The 19,399-nt window shown below is 38.9% G+C and overlaps 3 protein-coding genes across 6 annotated transcripts in view; 1 reads left to right on the top strand and 2 right to left on the bottom strand.

Annotated features, from left to right (window-relative positions):
* Positions 1–210: 210 nt before the first annotated feature.
* On the bottom strand, positions 211–10,639 carry LRRC42 (leucine rich repeat containing 42). Of its 4 annotated transcripts, none has more exons than XM_072997645.2 (8): positions 10,517–10,639; positions 8,124–8,603; positions 6,682–6,813; positions 4,820–4,938; positions 3,802–3,890; positions 3,502–3,615; positions 2,920–3,004; positions 211–697 (listed from the first exon to the last, which is right to left on the bottom strand). In XM_072997645.2, exons 2-8 carry the CDS (start codon positions 8,585–8,587, stop codon positions 444–446), a joined length of 1,257 nt encoding a protein of 418 aa, XP_072853746.2. In that variant the 5' UTR covers positions 8,588–8,603; positions 10,517–10,639; the 3' UTR covers positions 211–443. The 4 variants fall into 4 exon arrangements, with proteins under 4 accessions (XP_072853746.2, XP_020655295.3, XP_020655294.3 ...); XM_020799636.3 differs by lacking the exon at positions 10,517–10,639 and adding an exon at positions 9,780–9,905; XM_020799635.3 differs by lacking the exon at positions 10,517–10,639 and adding an exon at positions 9,729–9,897.
* Positions 10,635–15,323, top strand: IFT25 (intraflagellar transport 25). Its single transcript, XM_020799642.3, has 5 exons — positions 10,635–10,834; positions 11,818–11,924; positions 12,618–12,686; positions 13,577–13,620; positions 14,380–15,323. The coding sequence occupies exons 1-5, from the start codon at positions 10,737–10,739 to the stop codon at positions 14,485–14,487; spliced, it is 426 nt and encodes a 141-aa protein (XP_020655301.2). The 5' UTR covers positions 10,635–10,736; the 3' UTR covers positions 14,488–15,323.
* Positions 15,324–16,151: 828 nt separating this feature from the next.
* The window catches only part of DIO1 (iodothyronine deiodinase 1), a 10,942-nt gene continuing 7,694 nt past the window's right edge, over positions 16,152–19,399 (bottom strand). Inside the window, exon 4 of the mRNA XM_020799641.3 lies at positions 16,152–17,246. Coding sequence (XP_020655300.2) covers positions 17,181–17,246 — 66 coding nt within the window. The 3' untranslated portion in view covers positions 16,152–17,180. The remainder of the gene's footprint in view (positions 17,247–19,399) is intronic.

The following is a 19,399-nucleotide window of genomic DNA, read 5'->3' as shown; positions in this document are numbered from 1 at the left end:
CATACATAGTTCGGGATGTCATTCTTTGCGATCAGGTCTCACCCTGTTCTTTAGTAACAGCATAAAGAACAAGATTCATAAAATGACCAGTAATAACTTACATGGATACAAACCAGACACAGAGATGCTTAACAATCATATCCAACACCATTTCAAATGTAGTTTTCTCAATGGAAGCCTACATTTTAAAAAAAGTTTATCAATCTCACATTAGTTGTTAATCTGAAAATGGTAAGTTATTTATTTATTTATTGTATTTTAAGCCGTCTATCTGGTCAGACAACCACTTATTGATAAAAAAAAAGCAATGGTATTGAATTCAGACACCAACTGTAGCATTGCTTTTCACCATTTTCACCTGAGGTAGAAAAAGTAGTATGTTACTTTAGTAGAAATGTTATTATTTTATTCTTTTTGCACCAAATATGTTTTATTAATAGAATTCAATATGAATTTAGCAAGTCCCAGTCTGCTACTGAGAAGCTAGAATTCTTTGATTGAGATCTCTTTTCTTTCTTCTCAACTGCAGCCCTCTTTTTATTCAGAAATTCTTCAGTCATCTCAGTTTTCATATTTTGCAAAGGGAAGTCTGACATCTTTGCACTTCCCTTGTAGAACTGTAAGTTCTCAGAAGTGTCTCTTTCCTTCTCTCCTAGTCGAGATTCAAAAGGTGTTTCTGGTCTTCGTCTTTTTCCATCTGCAAAAGAAATTTCATGAAGTAGTTTCATAGTTTAATACAGCTTAATATTGTCTTGTGAAATCTTGGCTAACAGCAATAAGAAACAGAACACTTAAAAGCCAGGCATAGTGTCAGAGCTAAATACTTTGAACCCTTAGATGTCTTCAAAGAATTGCTAATTTGACCTAGAATTTCCAATTTGACCTAAATCTGGCAAGGCCTATGCTCCCTATGTGGTACAATGTGTGTGTGCGTGTGCGAGCGTGTGGCCAATTGGTGGGGCTGAACTAATGGGAGATAAGTAAAAAAGTAGTTCCCAGTGTGGTGTTGTGGACAGAGTGACGAACTAGGGCTCTGGAGACCTGGTTCAAATCCCTACTCAGCCATGGACACTCACTGGAGGAGTAGAACTCCTTAAATATCTCACTTGCCTTGAAAACAAGTGAGTAGATAAACCAATTTATCTTTTTTGTTCTTTTTCACTCCTTCCCTCCACACCCAGTAGAGAGCTGGGAAAGAAACTGATTACTCTTGTAAAGTCTTGAAATTATTTGTTTCCACAAGGCTTCTGAAATGCAGCTATGGAATACATGAGCTCTAACTGCGGTCATAAGTCACCCTAGGACCACAAATTGCCTATGCCCATTTTACACTGAAGCTTTAGAGGGCATTCCATGCCACTTCTAAGGAAAGGAACAGATAATGTGCAGAAACAAGATTCAATGGAGCACTCTGCTGTATGCCAGCAGTACTCAAAAACATAAGTCCTTGCACTAAAATGATCTAGGAGAAGGCTGCCTAATGTCTTTGGACCTGCCAGCCACCTATGAGTCACGGCATATGCAAACACACATACACAATGCACTGGTGATCCACTGCAGAAAAGAATGGACAGTTCATTTTTCATTCTTGACTGCCCTCCCCAACTGCTTGAACAACAATCTGCTTGAAGGTGTCCAGGAGAGTATGAAGATCTGAAAGAGGATAGTGCGCCGTCTCCTCCAGTGAAGGAAAATGTATTAATAGAATCAAAAGAGAGGGTAAAAGAGATGGGGAAGAGTATGACTAAAGATGAAAGGGTTAAAAGAGATTTGTCTAGTGGAGGAAGGGAAAGAAAAGGAGGAGGAGTTAAAGTTTGATGTATGGGAGGAGGAGATAAAAGAGGAAATGGGGAGAGAGTTTTTAGTGTGCTAAGGTGGCAGAGAAACGAGAAAGAGGAGAAAGACTATAAACGTATGCATGAGCTGATAGATGATTTCCCAAACCTTAAAGTAGGATACCTGTTTCCAGACTCTATTGCTACGAAAAAGGACAGGGTGACTATTACTGAGACAACGGAATGGACGGTGGTTGTGTTCCCGAAAGGACATGGCCACCCGCCCCAGGGAGACTGGGCACGCCATCCGTGCTGTGGCATGATTTGGGCAGTTCAGAATGCTCCCTTAAGGAAATCATTGGACAAGGAGGGATTTGGTCCAGCTCCCCAATACTGAGAGACAATGTTAATCAGGACTTGATCACAGACTTGAACGGCTGTTTGCCGGAGTTAAATTACTTAGATCTAACAAAGGTTGTCATAGATTCTCCTGAATCCAAGTTCAATAAACCAGTTAACGTTTTGAATGAGCCTCTGTGTCATTTTCCCGCACAAAACATGGAAATGCCAGTAGTTTTTCAAGAACCCAATCACAGAGAGGGAATGGAACATCTTAACTTCACTTCATTCCTCCTCATCAGTGATTTGTACAAAAAGTAGCTAGTGGGGACAGGTGGGCAGGGCACAAAGAGGGACTCCACTGAAGATTTTAGGGAATCATAAGATGTGCACCCCGATCTGTTATTAACTAACAAAGCTTGATGATCTCTTGAGCTATTTGTTCAGTTCCATCATGACTTGTTTCCATTGAATTGCTAAGGCCTCTGTTTATATCTCAGGCTTGGATCTAAATAAGCTGTTTAAAAGCACAGAGAAAGTGCTATTTTCTTGCTTTCCAACTATTTGCTCCCGTCACCGAAGTCAAACTGTTCAACGTTGAAAGCCACCTGCCTCTTCACCTCCTGGGTCTGCTATGAGTGAAGAAGGATATAAAGAAAGTTCTATTTGCACTCAAGTTCCAAGCATGTTTAAACAGACCCTTTGCCTCATAGTTCTGGTGAGCAAAACCTGGTTCCAATACCTTTCCCAGAAACAATCAAGAAGGTTTGGGCTTACAAAGGAATATCCTCATTTAGTTACTTACAGAAGTGTTCAGCTGCTGTTCTAGATTTTATTATTTTTTCTGGCTTATTTTTTTCCAGGACTTCCTGTTCCCATTGTAAGATAATCTGGAAAAAAAAGTGTAGCAATCATCTTCAGAAAACTAGTATGGAAAGCACTTTAAAAGATGACATCTTGTGGATATCAAATCATTTTCCTATACAATAACTTACAACTGCTGTGAGAGTATAGAGTTGTATATACATCCTGTTTATAAGATGACGATTTGCAAAACAATCTGTTGAGAACAAGCATCTACGGCTTATATCCACTGCCAAGTGATATTGCTGTTTGAATACTTGAGGCTTCTATAACAATTTTAAAGTGAGGTTTCTAAATAATATTTTTACTCCACCTTTCTCTTTAAGCCAAATGTAAGATTTTGTTAAGAAGCAAATACAAACCTTAAACATTAACCGAATATTCATGAATTGTGACTCTAATCTTTGGGCTGTTTGAATTTCTCATCGTTTTTTAAAAGAAATATCTTGAAGCAAACATTTTTATCATGTGGACAACACTATATGAAGACAACAAGGTCTTGAAAATGTTAATGAAGACATACCTGCTCTGCCCATCCCTGTGTTTTGCACGAATTATGATCAAATTCTTTCAAAGGTACCTCTGAATGAATCAGACCCATTTGTGTCTGGATCTCACAAATGGCTGCCTTTGTGTTCTAGTGAAAAAGAGAAGCCAAAACAGATTCTGTAGTATTCACTGCCAACCAATGTCTGCCTTCAAAGAAAGATAAAACCTGTCTTTCTTTTAGTCCAACTTCCCACGCAAAAGAAATTAACTATATTTTGTACCCGTCTTGTATAAAATTTGTGAGTATTGTCAAATTAGCAGAAACTTTTTTCACCTTGATATCAGTCCCAGAAACATCCAAATAGTTCAGTTTTTTGAAACAAAGCAGGTATCTAAGTCCCATATTGGTGATTCCTGGATTATCTATAGCAAAAGAATATTGCATTAATATTTTTAATTTTTAATGTTAATAGTTTCCCCCCAGATAATCTTGCAATGGGGACATGCTGTCCTAGAAATAATTAAGCAAGAAGAAAATCTGAAGTATAGAACTGCAGCTCAGTGTTTCTGTAATAGTTAAACAGCACAAAGAAGACCAAAGAAGAGAGAACCAAGTGACAGAAAGATATATATCATGCTGGGGAAGAAACTATCCATAGCAAAGATGAGGAGCTGAAGTTGCCTTAGAAGAAATTTCCATTTACTTTATTAGAGAAGGTTTGATAAATCCAGTGTTTTCCTATTAAAAAGGGGAATATGTTAATACGTGTACATGATTTTAACAAAGCACACACTGAAAGAAAGACACTTCAGTAGACGCTAAAATGAAGACTAAATAAAGGAAGTTGTAATTATTAAGCCTGGAAAATCAATGTAAATGTCAAGATGTCAGGTTTGGAGTTATAGAGTTAGGTATACATTTATGAAAACTAAATTGTGATAGAACACAATGATATTGCACCTGAAATTATCGAACACCGCAGACCCATAGTTTCAAATTTCTTAGTAGGAAGGGTGCACCCTTCTACATTCAGGTGCACCTCAAGCTTGCTGGGGCTCATTCACGGTACATTACAGTTTAGCAGAATGTCCAAATGCAACGAATATCTGGTTTCTGTATTCAATTGAACAACATAAAAATGACTGCTTTGGCTACAGAATACATAGCATATTTAAATGATGTCTTATGTCCACAATACAACAGATTTTCTAAGCATCTATACTGAATGCCAGTTTTTCCTTCTCTCTGTAAACACCTAATGATGGGTCATATAGCTTTTTTGAAATACTGACTTAAGATTAAAGTTGCATTAGAAAAAAATATATAAATTCTAAACTGAAATCATACTTACAAGACAAATCTAATACTGTGAGATTTTCAAGGCCCCTTTTCATAACTCGAACAGGTGCTGTCATTTTGCGAAGACCAGCATCTGATAAGCAGTTATCTTTCAGGAGGAGCCGTGTTAAACTAAGGTAAATGAATAAGTTACCATTTTATATAGATATTTGAGGTCATTTTTACAGTTGTTAAAGAGAAACTTTTCATAAAAGGCATCACCAAGTATTTTCCACTCCCTTGCCTAATTTCAAAGCAGTCACAAAATTTGTAAGTATTGTCAAATTTACCAAAGAACACTTCATTGGAAACAAGGATGGAAATTCAGATCCATTAAATGTGTTGCAACATTTCAAGCTCAACTAAATGAAATCTGCGTATAATAAATATAGTTGCTTAGCTTACTAACATATTATATTGCAATGCAGTTCACCCTTCAAATTTCAGCCAAATATTAAGAAACCAGTATACCAGATGAAAGCAACACTATGCTCTAATGGGAATTTTTAATTTAACTGTTTTAAATTATATTATCAAAATTATGAGAAGAAGCTATAAGAAATATATCAATAGTTAACTGCTACTAGTTGTCTACAAAGCAAGTAAGGGAGTTTATTCTATGATAAGGAGGTATTATATTTCAATTTGTGTTAAGCCAGTCTACATATTTTGGCCTATCTTGTTCACTATTGATTCTATCCTCTCCTCAAACCTTCAAAACACAAAAATAATTCAGAAGGGAGTCTGGGTACATCTTTTGACTTTGGCACCAGACCTTGAAGACACCATAAATACCAAGAGTGTCCTTATAAATGTTTCTAAACCACAGTAGAAATGGGAAGGCTGGGTCCTCTCATCACTTTACACACTTGACAACTAGGGAGAGAAGTGGCCTTCTTTCAACAGGCATGACACAAGAGATCCCACCATCTCCACGTTCACTGTAATGCAGAAATAACTTTGGGGAAAAAAGAAGAGTACTTTCACTCTGCACTAATTATCTTAGGGGCATCCAGCTGCCAAAAACATCTATGTAGGATCTACTTTGGGACTGCATTTGTAAAACACTGATCCTAAGGACTGATTAAATGCAAAGCAACAGTCTGACAAGATTTCAAAATCAATACTGTACTAGTGGCCATTTCATGTGATAATGTAATAATATGATACTTAAATACACAAATTAAATCATAATTTCATCTCGTGATCGTACACATCATCATTCGTATGCAAGTGAATGTTTCTACCAAGCATAACAAGAGTACACGGATGAATATGTCTGCTCCTGGTGTGAATACATGAATAAAGCATTTTTATACCTCTGGGGAGATACCTGTACAATTCCCTCCATGCTCTACTGCAATTTGAAATTAACTAAACAAGCTCTCTGGCCTAGGAAATTGTTTATCTGTATTTACAATGGAGCTGAGGGGATTTGGAAGATGGGAAATGTTGAGCAGAAATAGCATTCAGTGTGTCCTCCTGTTTTTTCACTGACATTAAATATGCCCTCATAAGTCTTAAAAGAAAAAAGGAATGCCATTTGTTTATAGCTACCCACAGTGAAATACAACATGCAGTTTGGAAAGCATCTGCAACATTAACCTTTAGAATGAGGGTTAATGCAATGCTCAAGAGCCCTTGGGCATTCAGGAGCAGGTGGATTTTTGCAAAGACTACGTGCACAGCTGTAAAACCTCAAGTTAGCTGTAATGTGTATACAAGAAACAAGATTCACTGAATGGCAGACATTCCACAGGTGAAGTTGTGACTGATTTGAATTGCCCCAATTGTTTGAGTAACTATTTAAAATGAGGGAATGCTGATTGCTTCTATTCCCTACCCCATGCAGACCTCACTCCACACAACTGCTACCTTGATAGTGTTTCACTTGTGGTGTGTTGTAGCAGATCATGACCGTCTCCAAGTTTACAACAGGACAAATCCAAGCATATCAGACCCTGAAAAGATTTGATTTCTTCCAGTTTTTCAGAAATAAGAAGATAACTGTAAAAAATAAACACAGATATTATGAATTCGCAAGGCTTGTGAGCCTGAAAAACCCACAACAACCAACAGATATTATGGATTCATAACCTGCTTCAGCATCTTTGAAAGTTTGTCAGCCAGCTTTGTAACAGGAAAATGTAACAATGGATAGTTCTTCTTAGTAGCTAGTCCAGTCTTTATCTGCTCCATATTGCCACATAATCAATAAAAGGGTAGTGAAGAGGAAACCAACCCATTCTGTCAAAAGGACAAATATGGCAGATCTAAGCACTTTCATCTAGAATCTGCAAAGATCATAACCTCCACCATAGCCAAGACCGGTGGTGATGAAAGACAGAGTCCAAAGCAGCAGTTATCTAGGTTTTCACAAAGTTATAAACAGAAATATATACTCTCAATTCATTTGCATGGAACTTAAAAAGGTTATTTTTCAAGTCATGGTTCTTGCATGTGTGTTAAGTGCCACTGAGTCATTTCTAATTTATGGCAACCTTGTGAATTAACCACCACCTAAAAGTCCTGTCATTAAGAGCCCTACTCTTGCAGACTAAGGGCCTTGGCTTCTCTTTACAGAGTCAATCCGCCCCACATTAGGTCTTCCATTGTTTACACTATCTTCAGTTTTTCTTTACACGATTGCCTTTTAGAGCAAATCTTGTCTGCTCATAATATGCCAACAATATAGCAGCCTTCATGTAGTTATTGTGGCTTCTAGTGATATTTCAGACTTGATTTGATCTGCAACCCAGTTATTTCTCTCTCTTGTGTTCCATGGCATCTGTAAAACTCTCCTCCAGTAACAAATTTAACATGAATCAATTTCTTTCCAGTCAGCTTTCTTTGTTGTTAGGAAGACTCAAAAAGATGTTAAAGTAAATTTTAAATTAATTTTAAATAATTTTTACAATCTTTCCATATAGTTTCTAAATACTTTAAAAAAATTTAGAAGGAGCAAAATAATGGTATATCTCGGTTATAGAGTAGCTATAAAAATAGCTAAAGGAGGAAACGAAAAGGCTACCCCCCCAAAAAAAAGTCTGAATACTAAGCTTAAATGTGGTCCAGTTCTCAGATTTTAGTGGAATTCCCCTCCACCCCAAGTAAAGAGTTTATCCTTCCATTTCAAAGGATATGAAACTCAACAAAGAGCCACAGGACACTCAGCATACTTTACTTGCTTTATTCCATCTTAGTTAACTTTAGGTAGTGTGTATCCTGACTTACTACCATAGTAATTAGTGGATACATTTCCCCCGAAATTGGCATGCAAAAAGGCTACTACAAACAGGTGATTGATTTATGCTTACCAATTGTTCAAACATAGTGTTCGGAGCACTAAATTTCCATAAGCATCAATAAATTTTTGCAAAGCACTGAGTCCTGTTCTTGGTTCTGCAAATTTCTGTCTAGTATTTGCAGCACAGAAAAGTTTTTCTGCTATCTGTTCTGGAAAGCCATTCAATGAATCCACGTGATTAATGTTGTCAGCAACATAACTCAAGACTATGCTGAAGAGAGATTTAACAGAGTATCGCAAATTTCCCTCCTTTGTGTAAGTGAAGATGAAATGATCCGTTCTTCCATTGTCATTTTCCCTGTTCATGCAAAGCTCAACAGAGAATCCTTTGGAGAACAGTCTTGAAGGCTTTGGATTCGATGCACTATTTACTCCTGCCGAAGCATTTTCATTCACTTTATACAGATGGCCATCTTCCCTAACATATATTGACCCTGTATCAGGAATATTTTCTACATGGAGATAGCTTGACATTCCTCTTTAAAAATTTCTGGGGAAACAAAGTAAAACATAAAACAAATACATGAAGATTTAATCTGGGAAGTCATCTCTTGTACTGCCTACAGTCAGACGTATGCCAATTTACACAAGTTCCCAGTGGTTGATTGGATGCTTGAGATAAATCTCCTTCCTTTAGGGAAAACAAAAGAAAACCTTTGACACATGTCTTGGTTCCCCTTGACATTTAGTCGTCGTGTCCGGCTCTAGGACACAGTGCTCATCCCTATCTCCAAGCCACAGAGCCAGCGTTTATCCGAAGACAGTTTTCTGTGGTCATGTGGCCAGCGCAACTAGACAGGGAACACCGTTACCTTCCCACCGTGGTGGTACCTATTTATCTACTGGTATTTGCATGCTTTCAAACTGCTAGGTTGGCAGGAGCTGGGACAAAGCAATGGGAGCTCACTCTGTCACGTGGATTCGATCTTACGACTGCTGGTCTTCCGACCCTGAAGCACAGAAGCTTCTGTGGTTTAACCCGCAGTGCCACCACGCCCCTTGACACTGTCATATATAAAAGGCTGTTTCAAAACAAGTTGCTTTTCCTACTTTTATAACCTGCTGTTGTTGCTAGTTTAAATGCCTAAAAATAATCCAGAATTTTTAATGCCAGTTCCTCAAACAGAGGAGGAGGCATATTCTTACACACAAATGTTCTTCCATTCTTATTGGGAGAAAAGTGTGGCTGAGGCCAGCTTCCACCTCCATTTTTCTAATCCACAACTCAAGGGGCACAGAATACAGCCAGATAAGGAGCCTGAGAGAACCACAATCTCGAACTAATCTCTACTCCCCACACTGGCACGAAGCGTCTAGAGACTCCCACACCCATTGAAAGTTTACTGTCTGTTTCCATACAGCTTCCAGCAGTAGAGACTGCAGTCCTGTACTCCCTTACTGAAGTCTTGCGCCACTGAAGTCTTGCTTCTAGGGGGATACAGCGAGCGAAAGACAACCAGTGCAAAAGCCAGACCGTCAGCAACGTGGCCGTTTTGGAAATCCAGTTGCTAATATGCAAGGAAGTCTGCCTTCGTGTGCAATAGGGAAACACAGCAGTAACCCTGACCTCCTCTTGTGTAAAGGTTTCCAGATGACCAAACCTTCTGGAGCTCACCTGACCTCGAAGAGGGCAGAAATCAATCACAGCATTTGGAGACTGACGAACCTATAGCAATGCACCTACGCCGCGCCACCGCTTTCACCCTGGACCCTCTAGCGAGGAGGCAGCCGCCGCGGGGCAATTCTCTTGGTTAGCCGGTTCGGAGCCAAAAGGCTGCAAGGGCAAGGCGCGCGCGCGCGCCCCGGGAGACAACCAAAGAGATAGAAAAAGTAGAGTCGTCTACGCACGCCGCCCAGTGTTCCTATTTCTCGCGGTATCATTTCTGCTTATTTTGCATTGCTAGGCAGCTTGCAGGCCGCTGCTCCCAGGACGGGGATCCGGCGGCCTTGCAGAAAGAGGTCTCTCTCTCCGTGGGAGGTCGATGCATTCCTTCCCCCTCTGCTGGACCTCCTTACCGAGGAATAAGTCACACATTGAACTGAAATGAAGATTAAATTGCCTCAGGTTGCGCTGTTAGGGAAATATAATCTCAGCGTGTCAGAGAGAAATTACGTAAATAAAGGACCCACATGGAAGGTTGCATTCAATAATGCAGGGGGAAAGGGAAATGTTCAGGGCTCTGGGGACAGGATTCCTTTGCAAAAGCCTTACTGTAGGGGAGGAATTGCCCTAAACCGATCACAATGGACTAGTATAACCTGGAACAGTTACCCATGTACAGTATAAGATTTCATACACGGGATTCTACTGAGTTAGAAAAAGCATGATTTCCCCCCACTCTCCATGTGTGCTTCCCCTTTGTTCTCTGGGGCAAAGGAGGTAAAACATCATTAGCCAATTACCAGATTTTGCTCCGCAGAGGAGAGAGAAAAAGAATTAGCGACTGAGGCAACCCGGAAGTCGTATTTCGAGGCCATGGGATTGTAAAAGGCCTGGACGGTCGCTCCCCTTCCTGCTTTCGCTTTCAGCATCGAAATGGGCTGCTAGGCAACCGAACAACGTCGACAATCGATGTTTTTGGAAGAGGGCCTTCGGGACAACTCTTGATGGAGACGGAGGAGAATGAAGTTTACCGATCCTTGTCTCCGCTCGGAAGGAGCCGATGTTATTCTAGCAACATCGAGTGATGAAAAATACCCCCCAGAAAATATCATTGATGGGTAAGTGCCGAGCCCGATCGTTTGGGGGGGGGGGTATGTAAAGCTTTGCTTTCAAATTCGTATTTCTGTGCTGCAGATAGGATTGATTGATTAAATTTATTATAGCGCCTCAGTCATGCATGCACTATTCTGGGCGGTTTACAGCAAAATAAAAGAAACAAATCAAAATACATAGCCAATGATTTACTTAGCAACATATTGTACGTATTCATCCTGTAGCAGTCTGAGGACCTACTGTTTGTATGTGGGTATACTCAAACTAGGCATTTTCCATTTCAGAATTCATACTTTTATAGCTGCCTAACCATGTTTACTTGGAAATAATTTCACGGATGTTGCTATTGCGGGCTAAGATTGTGAGCCTATGCCCACATTTTTAGGAGTAAGACCCATTAGCCAAAGGAGGAATGAATGGATTGGATGAGATTGGGTTATTAGTCACTATATACACATAAACGCTATTAGTCACTTTTGTGGATAGAAAGGTACAGGTTTTGGTTATTAATCAGTATACTGATACTGTACACCTGTATGGTAAACTGCTTCAAAGTAATCACAAAGACAATTGATTTATTTGAATAACAGAGGGCAGTCCTAAATAGCCAAGATGGCGGAGGGCCAGCTGAAACAATGCTAAACCAGCTGAAGTTCTACTGAATCCCAAATCATCATGAGATGTTGGACTACCTTCATCTTGGCCTTATTTTTATGCTGCACCTTTTGATTGGAGGAGATTTGATTGGAGGCTCTTCCCTTGCTCTTTCCCTTCTCTACCCCCCTTTTTTGGGTTCTTCTGTTGAAACAGATCTTAACCAGCAGAGCAATTCTGATAGCAGATCTCTGAAGCCAGCTGCACAAGGGCCATTCTGCCAACGTAAGGGAATTTCTGCTATCAGAAGAGGCTTCTGCCTATCCTGGACTTTCAGAAATGTGCAATATAACTCTAATGTCTTCCATTCACATATTTTACTCTCTTTTAACAGACGATCTGAAACCTTTTGGACAACAACTGGAATGTTTCCCCAGGAATTCATTATTTCTTTTCCTAAATGTGTAACCATCAGCAAACTTACAATCCAGTGTTACTTAGGTAAATGACACTATATATAACTAGGTATTGTGCAGTAATATATACTGTTTTTTATTTACACTTCTAGAATATAGCCAACTATGCTTCCTAAAATGAAGAAACATTTACATATTAATAGCACTTGGAAAAATTAGAGCTCATTTCCATACTTTAGCTGGCATTTAATGTACTCCCTGATTGAAAACACTTGCAATCTTTTCCTGTTTATGAGTAATTAGCCAAATTTGTTATTTTTTTCTACAACTCATGTTATCAAGGGGTACCGTTTGTAATGCACTTGTGAGCATGTTTGCTTTATTTTTAAATTACAGGGGGGTTTTTTTGCCTGTTGCATGTTGTGTCAAATTTCCTTGAATGCATATGAAAAAACCCTACAATACAGAATAGAATTTTGAATCTGGTATGCATTTCAGTGTATCTGGATGCCAGTTTGTGTGTGAAACAAAAAAAGATGAAATGCAGAATATGGATTTTTTTACATTTGGAAGCTGATCACAGAATGATGGCTGCCTCGATTTGTCTCTGGCTAGCTCATTTCTATAACTAATACGTTATGTAAAACAAAATTAATCTAATGAATGACTGTGCATTAATATTATTGTGCAAAGTGTAAATACTGTTTTGTTTGTTGTTTAAAGATTAATGAGGAACTAGGCAAACTTGACAAACATTTTTTTTAAATGCTGTGTTTAGTGCAGATGTTACGGATTGAAAAAAGTGTGTCTAAGGATCCAGTGGATTTTGAAGAATGCATTGAAAAAGGTAATTATATTTAATCTAGTTTTGTTTAATCAGATGAACATGACATGTACACATAAATGAAGACTGCAGTCCTGTGTACCATTACAAATTCTTGCTGAATTCGGTCAGAATCAGTGCGCATACATAGGATTGAGCTGTAAAGATCAGTAGTACTCAGATTATAGCAGAATTTAATCTGGAATATAAGGAACTAAGAGGTAGGCTATCTGTCTAGTAAGCCAATCTGCCATTTGTTCTTTGTCCATTATCATAACAATTGAACACTCTTTATAATAGTGTTCTGTTATAATCTATGTTCTATAGACTATATCAATATTCTATAGATTTATAGTTATTCAGATAATGTATTTCAAGTGCTTTGAGCCTTTAGGAAAAATATTGTACAAATTACAGTGTACTGTGTGGATGCAGCTGCCAAATTCTAGAATTCAGTGACATACAAGCCATAAAAGGCCTTGGTGAGCAAATATGTTTTAACTTGTCTGCTAAATGGGAGACATGTTGGTGCCTCCTGTACTTAAAAGAAGAGAACAATCCATACATATTTCTGCAAGAAGACCGTGTCCTGAGTTGCTTTGTGCCTGATTTCACCTGTGGAGACACGCAAAAAGGGCCTTGGGTGTCGTGCCTTAAACCAGGGTGGGCAAATTATGGTCCTCCAGATGTTGAATTGAACACCCAGCAATCCTTACCATTGACTCTCCTGGTTGGAGTGATGGAAGCTGTAGTCCAAGAGCATGTTGTAAGCTGCACTTGACCCATTCCTGCCTCCTTTTCCTGGCTAAAACTCTGGGTACATTATTATGTGAGTACTGTAGCTGATTTTTTTAAAAATTAAAAATTAAAAACCGAATAGCTTACTATATATTAACTTTTGTTTTAACATCTAGAGCTGCAATGTAAAGAAGGAGAGCTTCAGACCGAAGAATTTTCTGTGAGTGTAGTATCAATGAAATATATTCAAAGAACAGAGAATGGGTTGGGGGATGAGAGATTCTTGACTTTGCCAAGATAATATTTTTAAAAGAAGGTTGGCAAAAGTTTTATCCCAATTTACCAAAAAAAAAAAAAAAGCTGGAGAAGTGATTTTGTGTTCATAGTATCAAATTTACCTATTTGCTGCACTGAATGGATCAAACTAAATACAGTGGTGCCTCGCTAGACAGTTACATGACAGTTTTTTCGCTAGACATTGACTTTTTGTGATCGCTATAGTGATTCGCAAAACAGTGATTCCTATGGGGGAATTTGGTTCCTGCTTCGCAAACTGATTTTCGCTAGACAACGATTTTGACAGCTCCCTCCGCGCTCGCAAACAGGTGTTTTCGGGACCTAAGCTTCGCAAGACAGCGATTTAAACAGCTGATCAGCGGTTCACAAAGCGACTTTCCTATGGCTGATCTTCACTAGACAACGACGATTTTTCCCCATATTAAACAGGTTTCAATGCATTCCAATGGGGAAATGCTTTTCGCTAGACAATGATTTCGCTAAACAGCGATTTCAGTGGAACGGATTATCATCGTTTAGCGAGGCACCACTGTAGAAAAGTTGCCATGCTCATTGATTTCAGTACCAAAAGTATGCTTAAATCTCTTCCACTGAAATTAATGGCTCTTTAGTATGTTTCACTTTGCTGAATTGCTCCATAGTTCTATAACATAATTAATTCATTTTTGTGGGTTTTTTACAGCTTCCTGAGATCCAGGCTACGTACTTACGATTCATAATTTTGTCTGCTTTTGATGCTTTTGTATCAGTTCATAGGGTGATAGCAGAAGGAATAGCAGAAGATATTTAAAACCAAACTTAATGTTCTGATTGCTACATAGTAATAACATTATATTGATATTTGCAATATATAATCCATGCATTAAAAAAGTGTGTGTTTTTTTGGTATATTTTTGTTGATTTTTTTTCAAAATCTTTCAAAGTTTGCATAGAACTGTTCAAAAGCAAACACACAAAAAATCTCACAGGTTACTTTCAACACTTGGATATGTCTAAATACATTTTTGCATCCTGGCTGATATCACTTATTCCCCCTAAGAAGGCAGATCATTAATATTATTAACTGAAACATTACTTGCTAAAAATTAAGAACATGAAGTGGACATATTAGGGATGGGCCTTTTGTAATTTTTTGGAGAACAACATCCAGAAATTTACTGGAATTGCCCAGGCAGAATTCTGGAGGCTTGAGCCGTACCCCACCCCATTTCAACAGTTGCTACATAAATGATACATAAATGATAAAACATCCCTCAATTTCTGAGTTTGAAGGCTCTCCAAAGAAGAAGGAAGTGTTGAGCAGAACAAAACTCTGTGGACCTGCAGAGCATTTATAAGTATTGTACAGTAGTTTTTTTAGAATACCCTGTGTAGTTTTATTTAAGCTTCACATGCTGTCTCCAGTTGAATGACTTGTAGAGACTTTTCTGGCTAAGATGATTATCTGTGCAGCACTAATCTGTTCTTCCTTGCAGCTCTGGAAATACAAAGAGAGCCCCTACCTCTCTGCTGCATATTCTATCCCTATCTTTTGTCAGTTGGTGGCAGTTGTTTGTTGCTGTTGGTCTGTTCAGTTGGTTGCTACTTTGTGTCCAGTAAATAAAGCAGTATACACATTAAAAATTATTCTTTCTCCTGCATGTTTTCATTGTTGTTTAGTCGTTAAGTCGTGTCCAACTCTTCGTGACCCCATGGACCAGAGCACGCCAGGCCCTCCTGTCTAAGACAAATGTCTTAGAATGAGTTAATTGAGACTTCAAGTGCCAATTAATGAGAAAGGTGTGGATTCTGGGAAAATTGTAGCTATCCCCCTCTGTTCATCTCTGTACTGTTGTGTAGCAAAAGATAATTTTACCAGAAATTCAAAAACTCTGCAACACCCTGTATTGGAGCATAAGTGGCAAGTAGACTACAATGCCCCTAATGCTTTGCAGTACCATAGAGCTTCGCCTCACCTAGCCAGCTCTTTCTGCATTGGGCAGACTTGGAACTTAAATATAGAAAGAACTTTCATCATTTATGCAGCAACTATAAGTTATATCAACCACCTTTTAGAGCTAAAGCTGCCAGATTTTTTTCAGGGTCAACTTTAGCAGACTTTGACATGTTGTAGTCAAAAAATTTCAAAAGTCCCATCCCTACAGATGATTCCAAAATTGTATTGTTTCATCCAGGGTACCTGAGCGTATATCAGTCTGATCTGGATGAACTTTCAAGCATATTCTCATATCAACAGTGTTGTTACACAAGAATCTCCAAGATGTTCTGTGATAGATTTTCCCAAAACCTTACATCACAAAAGTAGATATTATTTAATTAGTTTTCCCCTTTACGTGTTCAGAAATGCGTTCTATCACCACTGCCCATCAGCATTCTGTAGTGACTGCAGTTCTGTTGAGATAACAGCCTACAAATCCAAAAAATTACTTAAAAAAACAAGTTGAAACAGAGAGATATTTTGACATAGTTTAATATAGTTTAGCATCTTGTTTCTATAAATACTGTATTTTTTTTTCAAATCAGGTCATAGCCTTCCATGTTTTAAACTATGACTGTCATAAAGAAATACAGATAGAAACAAAACTAAACCAGCGATTGTAGTGCTTCAGTTCACAAAGCTTTGTTTCTGCCAGTGAACATTAGACTTGATTATGCTGTTGCCCACTATGTGTGCAGGGCATGATGCAGTAACTACACGTACACCAGTGCATACAAAGAGCAAGATAGGGATAATTATATATGCAAAATCTGATCAAGTGCCTTCATGCACTTGAAGCTGCAGCTTCCCTGGGCCACACAAGGCCCAGAGAAGCTGAACTCTTCCCCCAACATCCCATTATCCTGGTTCTTTACAAATGCTGCTTCTGTACAGAATATGTGGCAAATCCAAATGGCTTGGCAGTCCCTGTTATGGTGGCAGGCAACTGCAGTCTGTGGAAAATATGCATTTTACATAGCTGGCTATCATTACCAATTAGTATGAGAGCAGTTCTCATGTTCAGCAGTATAGAGGCTACTTCACGTGGGAAACCCTTCTGTAAAGCAAACAGTTGTGTCCTTTGGGGCATTTCTGTCATACTAGCCCTCACAATGCCATAGCTTGTTGTACTGTATTGTGGAAGAATAACATTGGAGCGGTACAGTGCTTGCTCAATGGGACAATCCCTATGCAGTCAAATTGCTGTTTTGAAGTTGTTTGCACATATTGCTAGGCAAAATAATAGCTAGTGATATTTGCAGGTAACCAAAGCTAAGTTCCCCTGTCAAATGCTTAATTTATTCTTCCTGCTGTACTTTTATGGAGGAGTAGCAACTGCTAAATTCTCAATTGAGAGTGTGCCAGTTCTCAAATGAGTGGGCCTTTATCCTTGAAGAAAGTGTCCATGTTTTTCCAAAGAAATATTAATACCGTAAAATAATTAATCAGCAGATTGTAGATTATGTTGTTTATATATAGGATCATCGGTAGCTGTGTTCAAGGATTTAAATTAGCTCTTCCAAAACTTCACGTACTTCTTGTGGACAATAATTCCAAGGTCCCACTCCACCCTGTGAAACGAAACAAATGCATTGTTTTCCTTAGCCATTTCTGAGAAGAGGATACAGCATGCAGGCAAAAGACCAAGAAGGAAGGGTAAGAGAGGTGGCTAAATGGTCTCATGCTTCATCCAACCATTTCGTTTGACAAACATGGTATCTGATAACTACCAAGTCATCATGGAATTGTATGGGTGATTGGAAATTACAGGAGTCTTCAAGTCTGATCTCTGCTAAAGCAGGAAATGCATTGTCAAAGCATGCCTCATGGGTGACCATCCAGATGAAAGAGCCCACCACCTTCTGAGACAGTTCATTCCATTACTGAAGAGTTCTTACTGTCACAAAGTTCCCCCTAATATTCAGTCAAAAATTCCTATCTTGTAATTTGAATTCATACTGTAACTTTAGATGTGAATATTTACATTTTAAATAATTTGCAGTGCCCGAAACATTACATTTTCTCCAGCAGGTCAGTCGATATACAGTATATTTTCCCCTCTTCTGGAAGTTGAAGGGAAAAAGGAGGTCTATGGGCAATTGCATGTAACTGTGCACCAGCAGTCTAGATTGCGTTTTAAAAATAAACTTTGGAAGTCATGGTTCCAAGCATGCAAACAATTATATTTATTCTCTTTGCTATTCTTCTGCTCCAGATTGTCCTTGGAGCTATTTCCTCAAGGTCCCAGGTGCAAGTTTACTCTTGCAGGCAAGCAAATAGATTCTCACACAGGAAAGAGGGAAAGTAGCTGGTTGGCAGCATTTTAAGTTTTAAAAGGTTTCAGCTTTCTCTTTTCCTTCTTCTCAGTTCAGAACTGCAATCCTTCACAGCTGATTACAAACTTTCTCACACATATTTTTATTTAATGCGCCCCGACAGAAACGAATGCAGCACAAGGCAAAGCCATAGTGGTATATTGGGAAGCAGGATGGTGGAATTTGCTAGAGCAGCAGAATCTATGTCACTGCTGGTTTAAGAAGAATATTGTCCTATTGATGAACCTACTGGCATAGTTTCACTAACATTAATCAAGCTTACAAGCAGGGTGGGGTATTCAAGAAGATTATTTAGTCAAGGCAGAGAGACATTAACTTACAAGAAGAAAATGCTACTGAAGCAATCTTCATATTTGAAAATAAACGGGAAAGATCCAGGGTATACAAATTTATTCTGTATAAACAGTAGGATCCAAGATACAGTTGTGTTCAAAATTATTCAACCCCCAATGCTGTAAAGGGGTTTAGGGACTATAGTGTACATTTGGAATTGTATTCAGAATGAAATCCTACAAGGACGTTTTAAAGAACCAAATGCAACTAAAATAACATCAATTGTTTATGTAATACAGTAGTAAATGTTTCTTTTGTGGTTTCTTCATTGCCACAATTATTCAACCCCTTAAAGACTACCACTCTGAAGAAGAGAGGTTCATTCAGGTGTTTTCGATCAGGTATTGAAAACACCTGTGGATGTCACCGAGCACCAATCAAGCATAATAAGCACCAATTAGGCAGCTTTAAAATGACTGTGATACTCAGCTCCTAGACATTTACTGGTGTGGTTACAAACATGGTGAAGTCAAGAGAATGGTCCAGGAAGACAAGAGAAGAGGTGATTTGTCTTCACAGGAAGGGCAATGGCTATAAGAAGATTGCAAAGAAGTTAAACATACCAAGAGACACCATAGGAAGCATCATTCGCAAATTCAAGGCAAAGGGTACTGTTGAAATGCTACGTGGTCGTGGAAGAAAGAAGATGCTGACTTCGACTGCTGTGCGCTACCTAAAGCGTAGAGTGGTGAAAAGTCCCCGTGTGACTGCTGAGGAACTGAAAAAAGATTTGTCAGATGTGGGTATAGAAGTTTCAGCTCAGACAATAAGGTGCACACTGCATAATGAAGGTCTCCATGCCAGAACCCCCAGGCGCACCCCCTTGCTGTCTCCCAAGAATAAGAAGAGTCGACTGCAGTATGCCAAACGTCATGTGGGCAAACCACAAAAGTTGTGGGATAGTGTTCTGTGGACTGATGAAACAAAATTAGAACTGTTTGGGCCCATGGATCAACGCTATGTTTGGAGGAGGAAGAACAAGGCATATGACGAAAAGAACACCTTGCCTACTGTGAAGCATGGCGGAGGGTCAATAATGCTTTGGGGCTGTTTTG

The sequence above is a fragment of the Pogona vitticeps genome, chromosome 4, assembly GCF_051106095.1.
Source record: "Pogona vitticeps strain Pit_001003342236 chromosome 4, PviZW2.1, whole genome shotgun sequence".
NCBI classification, from domain to species: domain Eukaryota; kingdom Metazoa; phylum Chordata; class Lepidosauria; order Squamata; family Agamidae; genus Pogona; species Pogona vitticeps.
Note: the sequence above shows the minus strand (reverse complement) of the source record. Positions and strands in the feature narration are given on the sequence as shown.

Bases quoted from the DNA above. Each gene is read 5' to 3' on its own strand.
- LRRC42 (XM_072997645.2), bottom strand. From the start codon at position 8,587: ATGTCAAGCTATCTCCATGTAGAAAATATTCCTGATACAGGGTCAATA. The intron at 3,891-4,819 runs GTAAGTATGATT...CTTTTGCTATAG, and splicing joins CACAGTATTAGATTTGTCTT to ATAATCCAGGAATCACCAAT. The intron at 698-2,919 runs GTAAGTAACTAA...TTTCTTTTGCAG, and splicing joins AACAGCAGCTGAACACTTCT to ATGGAAAAAGACGAAGACCA.
- IFT25 (XM_020799642.3), top strand. From the start codon at position 10,737: ATGAAGTTTACCGATCCTTGTCTCCGCTCGGAAGGAGCCGATGTTATT. The intron at 10,835-11,817 runs GTAAGTGCCGAG...CTCTTTTAACAG, and splicing joins CCAGAAAATATCATTGATGG to ACGATCTGAAACCTTTTGGA. The intron at 13,621-14,379 runs GTGAGTGTAGTA...GGTTTTTTACAG, and splicing joins TTCAGACCGAAGAATTTTCT to CTTCCTGAGATCCAGGCTAC.